General features: G+C 40.0%; 1 protein-coding gene across 4 annotated transcripts in view; it reads right to left on the bottom strand.

Moving 5' to 3' along the window:
• UTRN (utrophin) overlaps nucleotides 1-18,694 on the bottom strand; it is a 356,635-nt gene that overhangs the window by 295,497 nt on the left and 42,444 nt on the right. For all 4 annotated transcript variants that reach the window (XM_048296202.1, XM_048296200.1, XM_048296204.1 and 1 more), the window contains one exon: nucleotides 3,797-3,858. In XM_048296202.1, coding sequence (XP_048152159.1) covers nucleotides 3,797-3,858 — 62 coding nt within the window. The remainder of the gene's footprint in view (nucleotides 1-3,796; nucleotides 3,859-18,694) is intronic.

Raw genomic sequence — 18,694 nt, 5'->3', positions numbered from 1 at the left:
TCAAAATTCCGGATTTGCCAGGCAGGCAAGGCTTCTGACATGAGAAGGTGTAATAGTAAGTGAGGGGAAAAAAAAAAAAAAAAAAAAAAAAACAAAAAACAAACCAGAAACAGGGTCAGAGAGTAGGAGTAAAGAAAGAAAATAGGGCAGAAGAAAATTGTACTTGCAGGGTTCTAAAGTGGGACACAAGACTCCTGAATTCCTTAACATGCCTATCAAGTTTCTAGAAACCTTCTAGAGTTACAAGTGTGAGTATCCAACTACTTTGTTCTGTAATTATAAGCAGAAGCATCAGAGATGCTGCAAGATGGAATGAAAAATCCCAGGCCTGCTGATACAACATGTAAGTAGATAAAGAATGAAACTATTCAGATATTTGGATAACCTAGGGTTGATTTCAAAATCTTTGTTCACTCTCTACCTATGTGAAACAATATATGGGTACCGGAGCACTACATTATCCTGCAGACTTGAATTCAAACTCCACTGTTAGCCAGAATTTCCCCTGTGACTCATCAGAATCATTTAAAACACAATTTTACATGCAATTACTAACTGTGTGCCAGATTAAGAGACTTCCTTAGATGATTAAACCCAGTCCTTGCTGACACAGGCATAATCATCTTCAAGACCCTTTTCTATGCTGATCAAGCTCCATCTGAAAACCAACCAGATATTTTGGATGGTTTGACAGTTTGCAGAAGAATGAACCCTCTGAATTCTGTCGTAAGACTCAAGAGTTCTGTTTTATAACAAGAAATGTCAAAGAAATGTCAAATTCTCTGGGATAATTTAGCTAAAGTCTCAGATTGGGCACTCAAAATTAGTAGCCAGGTCTGATGTTTACTTTTCTTTATTTGCAGTTGCTAAAAACCACTGTGACAAGACAGCACTTTTGCACTGCAGAAAGGAGTTCTGAAAATAATATATAGGTATGAACTGGTAACTATTAATGAAGATTAATATAGAAAGAGATAAAGGGATAGAAAACAATGCTACATAGTGTGAAGAACATATATTAGTTATCCATACAACTAGAAGCTTTAATTGGTAAGGCTATACCACAGGGAAACAGCTAAATCTGACTCCTGAAATTAGACTGGACAGAGCAATGGAAAAAATACAGAAAGTAAAAACATTACATGACTTTATAAACATATGCTGAAATGCTCTGCCTCAATATTTATTTGAGTGCAAACTTTCCTATTGGTTAAAGCTTGGTAACAGACTATTTATCTAACAACTTTTATTGCCTTTAATTTTAACAAAATATCCTTCCTAAACAGCCATCACAGGCTTGTGAGTTGCAGTGCGTACGGCTCTCCTAAGGTATTTCTACAGTGAGCACTGAGTCTTGGCTGAGTACATTTACTGACACACAAATAGAATGCATTGTTCTAGCACAGTTTAAACTAAGAGCACAAAACCAAATTACTGTACTGGAAACTACACCAAGAGCTCTGATCTCACTGATCAGGGTACCGAAGCAGGCACCTCACAGCATAATTGAGATACTTGAAGTGTTTTACTTACCTACCTATTCTCTGATGAGAGAAGGGAAAGACACTGCTCTCTTTGTAGATCCTTTGTAAAACCCTACTGAATTGTCTTAAATCAAACTTGGCATTATGCAATTGCAATTTTAGGATTTTTGTACACTAAGCTAATTTATAGAGGCTCAATGGATTGCTTTTTATTTGCTTAAATGAAGGGCAAGTACAATATAATTAACATGGAGGGACAAGTAAAATTTTTTGAGTGAAATTTGCAATTCCACACAAAAATTTTGTTTCCTGCAGTGTAAGTCAGATTACTTTTAACTAACCTCTAAAAGCTCTCTATCCTATTAAGCAGCTAAATCAATCTAGTTCACATAAAAGGAATTTTAAACAACCCAAATGACTTTGTACATACAAAAACTTTGACACAGCAGGACTGAAATCAGTCCCTTAAAAATATAAAGGTACAGTTCAAACTAGACATTCTTACTCGAGGTGATTTCTACTTAACACCATCAATTTCCTTGCAATTTGAACATGCCAGTCTTCATAAATCCGTGTCTTGTCATGCCAAAATAGTCATGCTCAAATTTGAATTGGACATGGAGCAGTCGAGAGTATGTCCTTTCATAAGAGTCTCTTTAATCATTAACAAGGTTTTCATAGCTTCAGGTGTTTAATGGGCCATGAAGTTACAGAGTTATGAAGCTGCAGTTACTTCAAATCCTATGAGTATCTGACCATATCCTGTGCCAGGGAAATCGAGGAGCTTAGCAGGATCTGTCTGATTACACAGTATAGAAGGAAAGATGCTTTGTAAGATATACCCATGGGTATCCTAGCAGAATGACTGAAAACAATTTTACCTTCCTCAATACAATGTCCACAGCACTCACAAACAAGTCACCTGGCACATTCTCAGTATGACTGTCATTCATTCTCAGTATCACTGTCATTTCAGTGTTCATGCCATCTTTATGCCAGCTACAGGACTATGAACAGTCCTTTCCTTCTCACCACATTTTCTTTCCTTACGTGATCCTGCCCTGCCTAATGGTCCTCCTGCAGGACCACCACTCCTCTGGGCAGCAGTCAAAAGCTGAGCGTAGAGCAACCAGTTACCCACACACACTCTTCCTCTAAAGAGCAAACTAGCCAAGAATGTATTGGATGAAGAGTGCAGGATATCAGCTTTCAACCAAAACAAACCTAAGCCAAAATGATTCAACCAAGGCCACAAGCTTTGCATTGCCCAGTGTCCTGTTGCACGGGAAGGAAAGGAAGGTAAAAATTCCTTACATTGCTGATCAAGAACTCCAGAAGGGCAGAGCTCCAGAAGCAGCCATTCACTACTAAAGCACTTTAGCAGCTTTATTTGAGGAGAAAAAAAAACAAAAAAAAAACCAAAAAAACAAAAACAAAACAAAAAAAGAAAAAAACAACCCCAAACCAAACCACACATCCCTTCCTTCTATATTTATATCTGCTTTTAGGATTTCACATTCATGCCCCTTTTCAATAAGGGCACACAAAATAGTAGTTACCCCATTTGTAGCACCACACTAGCTAGAAAAAACATGAGATTTCCCTGATAATATCCCAGGTTCTTTCACAAATTCAAACCATGAAGTAGGAAAACTTTCCACAGACACTATGCTTCTGGGCAAAGTGTCATTTTTCCCTATCAGAAGAACAGTGTAAAAAGCAGGCTTTAAATAGCATTCCAAAGCAAACTTCACTTCCTTTCTCATCCCAAACCATTAAAGATCCACAGTAAGTTTCAAGCCAGTAAAGAGAATTAAAATGAGAAATGTACAGCATGAGAGCCAAGGAAAATTCAAAATGAGCAAGTAATTATATAAAATTTCAGTCAAGACTCTTGTAGTAACACCAGGTGGCTTCAACTAGAGGTTTGCAGAGTGAGCAAAGCCAACTCAGTAACAGAATAAACACAGTAATGAAGGTTCAAAATCTGCTGCAATGCACTCTGAAAACTGCATGTAGAAATCAACTAAACCAAACCAAAACTAAACAAAACCAAACAGACATGCTCATGCAAAAAACTGTTCTAATATATTAACAAATAGACTTACATTTTTTTCTTAAAATATAGTATCAAACGTTTATGTGCATGAGGAAATTGAGGGAGCAAACACTACAGTATTTTATCTGTTTTCACTCCATACTGGCATCTTACTAGGAGTATTCAACTACAGTAAGAGCAAAGCATGTTTAACCAAAATTGTTCTAAACAGTGAATCAAACAAAATAAAGTAGTATATCCAAACCAACGTTACCTTGGAAAATCGAGCATTTATCCATTTTGTAAAGGTTTTTTTCTGTACATCATTGTGTTCATCTGGAGAGAGAGAACAAGAAAACAATGAGTAAAAATGCATTCTTCTTACTCCTAGATTGTTCGATACAGGTCACATTAAACACTGTCCTGAAAAGTGGGAGAATTTTTTGCCTAATCTGTCAATAAAGCTGTTCAACCATCCACAACACTTTGGTACTTGCAGAATCACACAAACGTTTTGCCTTTGCTAGTAACCACAGCAGCTCCTTTGCAGTAGAATCAGCCTCACAACACCTCCCAAGCGGGTTTCTGATGCATAAAATTCACAAGCTCCCCATCTGGTGAAAACAACCTATGAAACCATGGGCTTTTAATTAACAGACTTTGTCAACACCTTTTTGCCTGAATGCATTACTCCAAAGGGTGCCAAGGCCCTTATTCAAGCTTCTGATGCAGATAATAGCCTCCTTCGGTACACAGCACAGCTACTGTGGGAGCAAAGCTGCTGGAACAACCCTTGAAAGCACTTGCAGCCTTACCCACCCTCAGCCTCGTTTTGCACCTGGATTCAGAACCATGTTAGCGATCAGTCACAGACAAGTTCAGCTGAAGCATGGGAAGGGCTGCTGAGCCCTTCCCTTCAAGTGCCCTGCCAGTGTGACACCAAAGTACCACCACCTAGGGTCTGGGAGACAGCCAGGAGGACCCAGCAGGACAAGGAGGAAGGGCAGGCAAGTGCCTGTAGGTCAAGAGGGAGGAGCAGTGGCCTCCAGCTGTGCAGAGAGACAGCTTCCCAGGATGCTTAAGGAAGCCATTTAGGAGTCACCTGCAATTTTACAGAGCCGGTCCCACTAAACCAGGGTGAGTCACCTCCAGCACAGGACACTCCTGCCTGTATCACAGGACACATCTTGGGTAAATTGCACTGAGCACTGCTAAAGGTGAGCCTATGCTTCATCACCTGTACCTAAATGACAGTGAAATAACTGCTGACAACCAGACTAGGCAAAGGGGGTTCATCCAGCATGGATTTCCAGGTCTGCTTGCTGCAGACAAAATACATACATACATGCATGCAGCCTGTCAAAGGCTTTAACCTCCAAATCCCTGCACAGACCACAGCCAGGGCAGTCAGTGCCTTACACCAGGCAAACTGCTTGACAGCTGCAGCCCAGATCAGGAGTCTCTGAGAGCCCTTCAAGACTCCACCAGCTTCTTGGCAGATCAGTCTAGAGATACCCTCCAGGCGACCACAACACGCTGCTGTCTGGAACGTTCTCTTGCAGAACCTCTTGGTGGCAGCTGGCATCAATCTTTCCAGACTCCATACCACAAAGCAGCACAACACGATAGTGTTCAGACTAACAGTCCCTGCACTTGGAATGAAGCCATAGAAAAAAAAGCCCAATTGCAACTCAAATTTTCTACTTCACACAATCGTGAAAATTCATGCAGTCTGAAGCAATATCAGGTTATGATTAAAAAGCACCACTTACAAGATCATATACCTCAGCAGCAACTGAGACTGTTGTACAATAAAGTTTTATCTATAAAATTCAGATGTTTATTTTTAAAAAAAATTAAAAATCACAGAAGACAACCAGAATATTTCTTATATAGATGACCTCAACATTTCTCATTTCTGGCCTGACATGCACCTGAAGCTGATACCATCCATGTATTCACATCTAATATCTAGCCAGAAAGCTGTTACACACAGAAACCAACGACCAGGTATGCTTTACCTAACAGCAAGAATAGTGGCTACAGCTCAGCCCAGATACAAAAAGTCACATCGGTAAGAAATGAAGTTAAATGAAACTTAAACTGTATGAAATTGTTCATATCCATTTAAAATAAACCCTCAGCTCTGGGCTTCTTCTAGGCTACAGCTGAAAAACCTGCTTGGGACACAAAGGGTGCATGTCAGCCAGGAGCCATTGCTTCACCCTTCTATGCCTCTCCTCTTTGGCAGCTAAAGCTGATCCAACAGACTCTACTCTTGAGTCACACCTTGAGCTCAACCAGACATCAAAGACAGACCAATGCATGAAAAGATTTTTCTGAGGAAGATTCAAGATACCTGTGGCAGCTGCACAGCATGCCATGCTCAGAACATTGAAACTCAAGGTGCTGTTTCAGGGGAGTATAATTACCTAAGAAATCTTGTTAACCCTGTCTTTTCCCCTCAGTGGCACAGAGCTCCTTGCCATCAAAGACATATAGAACCAAATTACTCTCTGGTAGTTCCTAAGTATCCATCTCACAGGAGCCTGGCAGACAAGATGAAACTCCAAAAAAAAAAAAAAAAAAAAATTAATCCATTTTTTCCCTACAAGTCTGTTTTCTTTTTCCCCTTTTTAAGACACAGGAATGGACTAGATTGGTCCAACTGCCACTGTTGGACCAATATTTTCTATTAACATTAATTGAAAACAACATTTGTATTGAACATAGTGAGATTTAAACATGATTCTCTTTTTAAATATCATCTATTAACCTGTCTGCCCCTTTTGTGCCAACACCCGCAAGTACACAGCTGTGAATGATGATGTTTTCCTAAGGCTGCATCTGCCTTTTTCCTTCCTTAACCATCTGAGAGAATGAAGAGTAACACCATAATTTGAGGTATCACATTCTTCTAACATTATTACTCCTTAGCATGACAAAGGCAAAGAACAGAGAGGCCAAAAACAGTTGTATGACTGTGTAAAAGGAGAGCAACCATTATGAAAAGGATCTTGGATTTATAAATCCTGTGCAGTAGAAGCTCTAGACACCCCACTCTTGGAGAGCTCAGCCCCTTCCCCAAGCACACGAATGGCAGGAGGTGACAGCTCTCCTCAGCATTCACCAGCTTCAGCCTGCCAGGACTCCCCCAGCAGGCCTTGCTCCTACACCTGCTTGCTAGGTGTGCTGCAGTAGCATGCACGGCTCACTAAAATCCAGCGCCTTTTCTCTCTCTTTTCAAAAAGAGGGTTTTCTAGGAAGGGGAAGGAAAAAAATCCACCAAACCCCACATCTTTGATCAATAGAAACTACTTAGTCTTGGTAAAAGGTTTGGTGAACAAAGGAATACAAATGTATATACCCCTACTATCTCCTAAGGAGCAGAGCATCTTTTTTTCTTAAGCAAGGAATGAGAACCACCACAACTCCCATCTTCCTAAAACATCCTAGTCAGTTATAAAATTCATAGACAACCCTTGCCAGTCAGGCTCTGCTTTTATGTTTGCTTTATAAAAGCCTCTGAAACTCAGATTTTTGTAATTGACCATTACAGACATGGTTGTGTCAAGCTTTCTGCTACAAACCCCTGCAAAAAAAAAAAAAAAAACCAAAAACCAACAACAACAACAACCACCCTGAAATGTTGGTGCTTTGATAGCAACAGTGACAAGTTATTTTATCCCCCCAAGTAATTTTCTTTCGATTCCTACAAGTCTGTAAGGCTACCCCCCAGAGGCTGGCATTATGATCTGGATAACAAATTAGCCACATTCAGTCAAAAAAAAAAAATCACCATTCAACAAAGCACACAGTAACCCAGCCAGTCAACTTCTCACACAAGACATTAAAAATGTCAACAAGTTACAGCCCAGTGAGAAACAAATTCACCAAGTAGCTAAAACATTTGTTTCCTTTCACACTGCTGCAGCCTGACAGTGAAAGCCAAGGACTGACTCAGGGCCAAATTCTGCTTCATTACCTACCATTTCCTCTGGCCAACGTGGCTGTGCCTGCCCTCCAGTCACTTAATGGACTAGTAACAGAATGTCAGAACAGTTTGTTCCTTTAAGAGGAAATAAAAACAAACCTAAACACACACACACAAAAAAAAAAATTAAACTCTTGTGATGACAAAAGAGAGAAGAAAAGCTTCCTATCCCGGATGCCTGTTTGCCGAAGCCTGCTTGTTACACAAGATGATGTATGTCCACCCAACTGGAGTACGCTCTAAACAACCGGCTCCTGTGATCAGATGCCCAGGCTGTGTCCTGGCACTCAGTCGCCCCCAAGAGCCACTTTTGTAGCCTTACATACATACCTCCTCCACCCACAACACTGTCCCTTAATTTCGTTTAGGGCACCTTGAAAACACAGTTCAAGTCCAATCTATTACCTGGTGAATATCATGTTGGAGAGCAAAAAGGAATCTAAATTATCTAAAAATAGAGGTAAAAACAAAAGCCTCACTGGACTGCGGTTCGTCCTCTACTCAACCTCTGTTTCGTACTGAAAGAGAAGCTTCTTATTTCCCCAAAACACATTAAATGCTTGTATGACAGAACTGTGTTATTTAGCTTTTGAAAGACAGAAGTTATCACACCCAAAACAGCTGGCAGAACAGCACTATAATGAAAGTGCCCTGGAGAAGCAGAGGCTTGATTGGCAAATAAAGTACAGAAATTGCCCAACCACTCCAGCACACATTACCAAGGGTCATCTCACATTTTAAGACTTAAATTTGCCTTCACCACCTCATTATTTAGGTTCTCAGCAAAGGAATTTAGAAATAAAAGAAGGAATTAGCCTGTGGGTTTCAATTAAGACACTTGGAATGTAACGAAGTTAGAAACATCTCTTTGCCTAAGCCTTTAGGCAGTCGGGAGTATCTCTTGTAGATACCACCCTACCCAAGACTCGCACACCTATGAAACCCTGACAACAGTAACAAAAAAAGGGATAAAGGTTTGTATTTCTGGACAGAAAAAGCATTTTGAAAGCAACTATCTTTTAGTCAAGCTCAGACCAATTCATATAGCAAAAGACACAAAATAAGCGTCTAAAATTTCAGCATGGAAACCAACATTTTTTATCTTTTTAAGTTTTTTAGTTTTTATCTTTTTAAGATCATAGTTTAGTCTTTTTAAAGGAACAAAAAGCAAAAGTTGAGATTGTTCTGCAGATTCTCTCTTCTCTTGCAACACCATGGTAGAAAAAAATAGCTCCAGCAACACATAATTCACTTGTAAACTTTCACCTTTGTGCTGCAATTTTAATTTCTGCAATCAGTGGTATGCACAAAGCTTTCCCTCATTCCTTTTCCTTCTCTCTCCAAACTTCAGCAGCTAGGCAAAACCAGAGTTATATTAATAGTGCATCTAACAAAAAAAAAATCTGCCTACAGCAACTGGCACACAAAATGCAGTTGCCCAAATTGTAAGTTTCCTGTAGAAACCAAACTATGGAATATAAACATTACCAAAAAAAGACTAAAGCAAAAAGAAAAGTCATGCGCCTCACCACCTGGTGTTTCCCAACAGCAGACACCACCAAAAACAAGACACCATAGACGAGTAACAAGGACCACCCCCTAGTTCTACCAAAATGTACTGGAAGTTTAAGCTAAATTGTGTTTACTTCACAACAAAAAAATCCCCCAGCAACTGATAACCTAGAGGAAGGCATCCTCACAGCTGAAGGAATATTAAAATAGCTGTTTCCATACCTCCCAACAAAAGCAACCTAACATGCCATGCTGTGGTCTCAGCACATTGGAATGATGATTAAAAGGGAGGTATAGATAACCAAGCTCTCAGGAGACAGAAATAATGCCCAACACGGAGCCTGACAGCCCACACTGGTCAGCCAGTGACCCTGCTGATTTCACGGGATGACAGGGCAAACCCAAGAGCTGCAGGCAGTGTCCCAAGGCTGCTCCAGAGTTGCAGGCAGTACACAAGGCACTCCAGCAACCCCACATCACTCCAACAGCCTGCAATGACCCACTAACACCAGGTCAAAGTAAGCAGTGTCAGCTCCCAGTGCAAGACAGCCCTGTGAAGCTTTCACATACAATCCAAGTACACTTGAGCACATATTTCACAAACTGCCCAGCACATGGAAAGAAGAAAAAGGCAGGTAACTCCTGCCCAAAATCTGGCAAAGAAGATATTTCTAAGCACACAAACAGGAAAGCACTTTAAGAAAAAAAGACAAAGTAAATTTACGAAGACAAATAAAATCACAAACTAGATTTACTACAGCTGGTTTTGTTATGAGCACAGATCAGGTCTTTGAATTTCTAAGTGGTTATAAAGAAAACAGAATCACTTTCCACAAGTTGGTGTTAGCCATCTGCTCCTTTTTCTCTGCCCAAGTTAGGACTATTATTAGGCTCACTTGCACTTGTGGATGTGATTCACAGGATATAAGGTCAGAGGGATCACTGTGATCAACTAGCATAATCTTCTGCATAACAGAAGAGCCATCCCCACAAAAAGCCCATCTGCATACCAGAAGGAAGCAGAGACAACAGATATCAGAGACCCTGCACAGGCACAAGTAAACAAGATTTTTAGGACAGAGAAGGAAGCCAAGCCATAAACTGTATCTATGCAAGTAGCTCTCCTAGTTATGGCAGTTTCAAATCAGGCAGACATCACAAACAACCTTCTTTGAACATCTTCACAGTACAAGAGACAATGTTATTTTGTTCTCTGTGACAGGCAGGTAAAGACAGTAGTTATTCACAACATTAAGTTTTTCTGCCCACTCATTCCAGAGTCTCTTCTATCCCAACTCTTAGTCAGAGGTTTTCCTATTTTTCTTTTCCAACAACCCAAAGGCTGCAATCCTAACACCCCCTCATTCCCTGTCTTTTCACTCCAAATATTAAAACCTTTCCTGATCCATCCCCTCAGAGCTGCCTCTCTTTTACCCAAGCTCCTAGAGTCTACCATCATTCCTTTCTAAAACTCTCTAGGTCAACAGCTTATCACAGACAGAACCCAAATTCCTGAGATTCAAATAGTAATACCTGGCTCCTACATATTACTACATGCTCCAATTTCCTAAGTAGAACACAAAGAATGCTTGGCCTCCTATACATCAGTGGATGTCCCACTAGTGTCAGCTCCTCCCACCTCTTCTCTGGCCTCTCACTGCAACTCCCACCCCATCCCAGCACACAGGTACAGGGTACAGGTAATTGGGTATGTACCTGGTTGTTCCTTCACATGCTGACTGGCATATTTGGCTGGTATGTTCACATATCCTCTAGGTGCTTACTTAGCTTTATAACACACAATTAGGTTTATTAAACTTCCACTAGTTACTACAAGTTGAACTAGTTGTGATGGGGAAAAAAAAATATGGAAAGACTAGTTTAATCAGAGTATCCTACTTTCCTTGTGAAAATGGATTAAATTAACAGATTTCAAAAAATTGTATGCTGTTAACACTTTCAAAATCACAAGTGCTATTTAGATGTTTCTGAAAGGAAGTTAACCAAGCATCTCTGGATACAGACCATATAGGACCCATTTCAGTGACAGCGGTGTGCAGAGTAGAGTTACTTAAAAACAAACGGAATTTATAACCCCATGGAATTTAAGTCTTTCCTAGCAGTCCAGTGTAGAAGACAATCATAACGTAACACCTCGAGCAGCTGAGTTATGCAAAGTCAAGGTGTCAGCTTTCTGGGTTTGATTGCTTCAAACCTCTAATGGTATTTAGAAATCTTGCCTAAAGACCAAAAAAATAGCATATGTGTGCAAAAAAAAAAAATTAAAAATCACACGTTTTCACAGTTGTATTTCATCTACGGAAAGTAATAAAAAAATAAACATTTCAATGATAATTAACTCAGAAATTAAGAAAAAAAAAGTAAAGAAGTGTCTTTACAAAGCCTTAACACACTATCTCTTGGAACAAGATTTCTAGACCAAAAACCCCAAATACAATGAACACATAGTTTATACACCCATTGCACTTTTGTAAGTCTTATAATCACTGTAATATCAAAGAAGTTCTCTGGCAATTTTATGTGGCTGTCTCAAGGACTAAGCAAGCTTCCACCTGTATGAATCCACTTCTCTTTGCACTGTTCCTAGAAAGTTTAGTAAAATTTTGGATTGAAGTGTTTTTATAGAAAGTACAGCGTGGTAGAGGTCAGAAGGCATCTATGGAGATCATTTGTCTAATCCAAGCCCCCAGTCAGAGCATGTTGCCCAAGGCCGTGTCCAGTCAGATTTCTAACATCTGCAGTGACAAAGACTTCACAACCTCTCTGAGCAACCCAAGACAGGGTTTTAACAAAAACAGAGTTTCCCATGTTTCAGTTTGCTCCCATTGCCTCTTGTCTTTTCAATGGCCTCACTACCTTCTTCGCACTATCTCGTCAGATATTTATAAATTTCAGTAGCATCACTTGGATTTTGATCCTTTTCTTCTGGCTGAACAGGCCCAGCTCTGTCTTTCCCCACAGGAGAGATGTTCCAGTCCCTTCATCATCATTGTGGTCCTCACTCCAGTATGTTCACATCTCTCCTGTACTGGCGAGCCCAGAACTGGACCAAATACTCCAGGTGTGGCATCACCAGCACTGAGTAGATGGGAGCACATCCAAGAATGTGCAGCATGCTCATGCCTAAAGGAATGACAGAAAGGAAGCAAGCTCCTTTTTCACAAACTTGCCAGCAGTATCCCCAGGTAGCCAAGAAGGCCAAGGGCATCCTGGCCTGTGTCAGAAAGCCTGGCCAGCAGATCATACAGTGATCATCTCCCTGTACCTGGCACTGATAACATCACATCTCAAATCCTGTGTCCATTTTGGGCCCTGCACTACAAGACGGACATTGAGGTGCAAGACTGAGTCCAGAGAAGGGCAACAGTGAAGGTTTTAGAACTCAAGTCTTATAAGGAGCAGCTGAGGGAGCTGGAGTTCTTTACCCTGGAGAAAAGGAGGGTCAGGGAAGACCTTATCACTCTCTACAACTGCCGGAAAGGAGGATGTAGCCATGTAGAGTTCAGTCTCTTCTCCCAGGTAACAAGTGACATGGCAAGAGGAAATGGCCTCCAGTTGCACCAGGGGAGGTTTAGACTAGATATTAGGAAAAACTTCTTCACTGGAAGGGTGGTCAAGCATTAGGACAGGCTGCCCAGGGAGGTGCCAGAATCACCATCCCTGGAAGCATTCAAAAGGCATGTGAACATTTAGCAATATGGTTTAGTGAAAAGCTAAATAATTTCATTTAACAGACTACATATTAGAAAGCTTCTACACACTTCTGTCCAGCTTACAACAATTGACTAACACATTTCATTCTTCACAATTAAGACTCATACCCAGTGATGGTACCTTATATATTCCTGGGCAGGCAATGCTTGGAAGACAGAAGTGGAAGAAACTGTTGCATACCCATCTTGACAACAAAGTTAAGCTCAGTCTTTACAGAAATCAAATAGACAAAGGAAGTTCAAAAAAGCATAAATTGTTTATTTTGTTTCCAGACAGGCCAAGTCTGAGCTTCACTGGCTATTCCATTATTTTGTCAAGGATCAGTCACTGATGCCAGTAAATTATTTACCTTAGCCTATTAACCTTTGCAATTATTAAGATGAAACCTGAAACATAGAAGGTTTAAAGGAAGCCCCTAAAATTCACATGGTGTAGTAGTGCTCTAAAGATGAAGCAGCCAAAAGCAAAAAGAATAAACAGGATAACTGAAGAATTTAAATCCAAAATATTTTTTAGTGCAAATTACACCAAATACTCTCATTTCTATCCCTAAAATAATCCAGCTAGTTCATTACAGAAATGGTCACCATAAGTTTGCCTGCTTTTAGCTTCGCATGACCAACCCAAAGTATGTTAAGTGTCTTATACTGTCACCCAACCCTAGTGAGGAAGATTAAGTGAAAGGCAAGTCCAACCCTTGAGATAAATTATTTCCTTTCCCAGTTACATGCCTGTGCTGGCCAAGGAATATTGCACCACTGGGGAAGGGGGAACACCTTTGTGCAAAAACTGAAATGCTAAGCAAACCTTTGAGCATTTTGTCCATGACAAAATTACTGTTCTTCCTCTAGAGGTAACAGTCATAAAGGTGTCTTAGCCACTTTGTGTTTTCAGTGTGACATCTTAATGGAGAAAAAATAAAAGAGAATTGGAGTACAGTATTATGCATGGTCCCTTCTTATGGCTTCTGGCAAACATAAAATTTTCTTTTGTCATTTGATCAGAACAGCAGTAAGTTGAGGCACTGCTAATCCTATATCCTAATTAAACTCTCATTTCCTTCCCTGGCTTACTCATTAATTAGTCCCCAAAGCTGAACCCCCTCCTGATTAAGTGCTTTGAAAGCACATAAATTCTGTTTGGGAATAGCAGGACAAATATCTGGAACACATTAAACCAGGTATTTATGCAATCAGTTAAGCCACTGACCACCAGTGTGAGCTCACTGAATACCTTCCACTTCAATATAGAAACAGTGTGGAAAAAACTGGAGAAGATACCCCACTCTCATAGACTCCACCTGGAGTACTGCTTCCAGCTCTGGGGCCCCCAGCACAGGAAGGACAAGGACCTGTTGGAGCAGATCCCAGAGGAGGCCACAAAGATGATCTGAGGGCTAGAACATCTCTGCCATGAAGGTAGGCAGAGAGAGTCAGGGCTGTTCAGTTTGGCAAAGAGCAGCCTTCCAGTAGTACTTAAAGGGGGGCTACAAGGAAGCTGGGGAGGGAGACTGTCAGGAAGTACACTAATACGACAAGGAGTAAATGTTTGAAAGGGAAAGAGTATATTTAGATCACATATAAGGAAGCGATTCTTTGCTATGAGGGTGGTGAGGCACTGGAACAGGTTGCCCAGAGCAGCTGTGGATGCCCCATCCCTGAAAGCGTACCAGGCCAGACTAGATGGGGCTTTGAGCAACCTTGTCTAGTGGAAGATGCCTCTGCCCACAACAGGGGGTTTGGAACTAGATGGTCTTTAAGGCCCCTTCCAACCCACACTGTTGCATAATTCAATGAAAATACAGCAACAGAGCAGTCAAAAGGAGACCAACCAAAGTTCAAAGCCTACCAAGCATTTGGCAGAACCTGAGCTATAAGCTTTCAGCTGCCAATCATTTAGGCAAAGGATTACATGTACACATCCCATTCCCCATGCTTATATTACTTAATGACAAGTTTTTAAGAGAATTGTGGTAGAACCTGTGCAATTGTAGCATTTGCTTACTGTCACTCTAACATATCAAGTGGGTCTGTGTACAACTTGGAACAGACACATCACCTTTACCTTTGTAGAAACTGGCTAAACAACAAAAAGATCACCTAATAAAAACAGATAATTACATGTCATATTAATACTGCTGCCTCTGGCAACTATTCCAGTAGATCAGTCACACAGGTATAATCCTGTCCTGGGTGCATTTTCAGAGAGGGTTCTTTTGCATGCCTTCCCAGTGCTAAGGAGTCAGGCAACAAGCAGGCCCAGGATTCACTTTTTTGCCCTCTACCAAAGGTCAAGGTCCCTACAGCAGACAGGTGGTGTCTATGTCTCAGTGAGGACAGAGCTTGTAGCTTGAATGTTGCTGGCCTGAGGACCAAAATTATGATAATCACCAGTGAAACTAGAAAAATTAGGGTACTAGTAAAAACTGGCTAAAAAAGAAGAGACAAGTTTATGGAGTTAAGAGTCCACAAAAAGACAGCTATACTTCATGGTTGAAGAGATGCCTGAACTGCAAACCAAAATAGGAAAATAAGGTAATTTAGAGGAAGCACCATTAAAGATGTGCTTATGGAAGAAGTATAAGCACAGGGTATCTACCTGTGGACACCACTACAGGCAATGATGAGGAAATGGTGACAACTGCATGGCAGATCAACTCTCTTTGCCAGCAAGAAAGGCAGGCTATACAGCAAACCAAAATACCAAGTACAGCCTCTGCAGCGGACAAAAGCATTTGATGCAATGCAAAATAATCATTTCCTCAACTGAATGGTTTATCTTGAAACTCAGAACACTTGGTCTGATATTTTTTAATCAATAAAAATACTTATACCTTTCCAGTGTCATAGTAGACTAAGAAATAACAAGATCAGTACTTAACCCCCGCCCCAGAAAAAGCCAGGACAAGATCATCTTTGCTGGGTCACATAAGGCAAGGGGGAAATTATTCTAAGGCTTTGACACTCCCACCCTCACCCCAACTCAGAAATAAAAGCTATTTGCAAATAGTGTCAAATAATATCTCTAGCTACAAACGCTTTTACAGAATAAGTACTTCCTAATCTCCCAAATTGCATGCTATAAGCATAGCTAGAACAAGAGCTGTGCTTAAAGTTTGGGGTCAGTACAACATCCCAGTCTGGTTACCTCTCAGCACCTTCTCTGCACATCCCCAGTTCTCCAAAGAGCCAGGCACACATTAGTTTTGTCAGACCTAGCCATGCAAACACTCCCAAGTACCAGACAGCTCTGGTGAAGCAAAGCCCAACTGCTCAGCGTATTTGGGCAGGTTGTGAAGGGTCTACATTGATGCACAATTGCTCAGAGTAAAGGGTCAAAAGAGGGAAAGAAAAGAGATGGGGATAAGGCAAAGACATACTCCCAGAAGCATACAGAGACTGGCTCTCTATGAAAGAAAAGAAACTCATGTGGTTCCCCAAAGGGGTTAAGAGAAGCCTGTTTTCTATTTAACATGTATTTGCACTTCTGAGTGAGAAAGATACTGCAACAAATTAACTTCATACACATTTACAAGAATTTCAAAGTCTCAATAAAATGATGCATTTAATTTACCACAAACTATAAAGCTCAGCAGTGAAAAAAAACCAGCAATGCATTCCACACTCTTCAGGTTATGCAGATAAATGTAACACCTCAATGATGGTAAAAAAAGAAAGATTCTTATTTCTGAAACAATAACATTACCTTCAAAGAACAAACAAGTGGTATGAACAGGGTCAAATAAACCGAACAAATCACAAGGTCATCTCCTAAGGATGCTGCTATCATCATATGACTCGCCTTTGAATATTTATCTTTGTGTACTATAAACTACATGAGGAGGAAAAGTGGGGAATGCATTTAGAAAGTATTTTTAACTCAATTTTTAAAATTCATTCCTACAAATTAAAAAGCAAAAAAGATTTACCTTCAACGCTCTGCACTGCTAACTATGACAAATAACTTCAGTATTTCTCACAGTCTTACTTGCATCACACAAGGCAAAACTAAAAGCAATGTGATTGATGAAATTTGCTACAACTTTTAAGTTGTCCCACTTTAACATATCATTTTAAACCATTGTAACATAAATACATTTGAAAACCTTAACAGCTTTAATATTAATTACAAGATTTTTCTACAGCTGTTTGTTTCTTTGAACAACAGTCCTAAAAACTAAACCACAAAACCACTTATTTTTTTAAGAAACACCATAAACACTTTTTTCATCCCCAACACAATGACATAAGAAGCTTAACTCACATAACACAGATTAGACCTTCATATCTGAAGATCTCTAATTTCACTTGATGTTGACTACCACTTCCAATTTTCCAAAGTATTGCTACATTAAGGCTACTCTTTTAAAATTACAATATTTTCTTGTCCAGAACACACAAGCAAAGCAGCAGCACAAAAAAAGAATAAAACTTTTTAAACTGCAAAGAAGCAAGGAAGTGAGAAACAGTAGTAAGGATGTACAGAAGGGCATATGAGCTCATGCACACTGCTGTCTGAAGATCATGGAGCAAGTTGCAGTACAGTGTTCATTTTTCAGGCTGTCCTCCGCTGACACATGAGCAACCTGTGGCAGAAAAATGATTACTCACAAAACCCAAGTATTCATGAAGTCTACCACAAAGGGAGAATGGAAAGAATTCCTACAACTGCACACACATCTGCAAGTTGGTGTAGCAGGACCAAACGCATCCTAAATGTCAATCACCTACCTACCTGCTACTTGCTCAAACAGCACAAGAGACATTATCACCATCCAATAGGTTCACAAATGAAAATTCACACTGATGAGTAACTCAAGTGGCCAGAAGATACACAGTCTTCTTTTTCTTCATACAATTATTCCACTAAATATTGCTATGACTGCCCTCAAAGTTACACAGTCCAGCTAAGAGCAGCTCTGGGAGTGCTTAAAAGGCAATACAGATGTGCTTTATCCTGCAGCATCTTTTCAGTCCAACTACGAACTGGCATGACTGGCTTCACAAAATGACATTTGCAGATTTCTGTTTATTCAGAAACAGAAGCCTTGGATTTTGTAAATGACAAGTGAAAATTGATTGAAAGGAAAAATGACCAAAGGAATAATGTGAGTGGACTTTGAAGGAGGCTAGGAAAAAAAGGAATATATGTGAAAATTTTTGCTCTCAAAAGAATTAGCATGATCAAGAGATGACTTAGCAACCTTTTACACTTGTTTCAATTTTGGTGCATTTAATTATAACGTTCTACATGTGACAGATACTTGTCTCCAGCCCTGCAGAGATAAGTGTATAATAAAAATAACTTGCTAAAAACTAAACAAATAAAATCTCAGAAACTTTAGTCTTGTCACATTGTCACTCTTTCTATTCATGTCACAACACTTCACTGTTATTCCTCAAGTGTCTACACGGCTGCAAAAACAAAAAGCAATTAGGACTGACTACCAACCTTCTAACCCTTCAAATGCAGAATGAAATTTGGGCTCAGTAAGGGAGCATTAGAAGATGACACAGAACTCCAGCTACTCAGTTGTAATAACTGCACCTCCTAAACATGAACATTATAGAAAAAAAAAAAATTCAAATCTTCAGGAAAAGCCTGAATTGCTACCTTTTGTTCTCTACTTTTAGCATATCAGAAGCAGCCATATAAGAAAGCAGTATGTGGGGATACTCATTCTTGGGAGAGACAGAAGAGTTAGAAAAGACTAAGAGAGCACAAGGATGAAACATTTGTGTTTGTATTTATCATATCAATTATGACAGAAGTTCTTCATCTGGATCGTGTCAGTCTCCAAACCACAGGGCAGCAGAAAAGAATTTGGAGAGGAAGAAGATGCAGACAGAAAGCAGGTATCAGTTAAAACAAAATCTTAAGACATAAACACAGAAGTGTCATATTATAGGAGCAGCAGGAAAAATGAAACAG

This window comes from Corvus hawaiiensis, chromosome 3 (genome assembly GCF_020740725.1).
Source record: "Corvus hawaiiensis isolate bCorHaw1 chromosome 3, bCorHaw1.pri.cur, whole genome shotgun sequence".
In the NCBI taxonomy this organism is placed as follows: domain Eukaryota; kingdom Metazoa; phylum Chordata; class Aves; order Passeriformes; family Corvidae; genus Corvus; species Corvus hawaiiensis.
The sequence above is the reverse complement of the archived record's forward strand: the minus strand, read 5'-3'. Positions and strand labels throughout refer to the sequence as shown.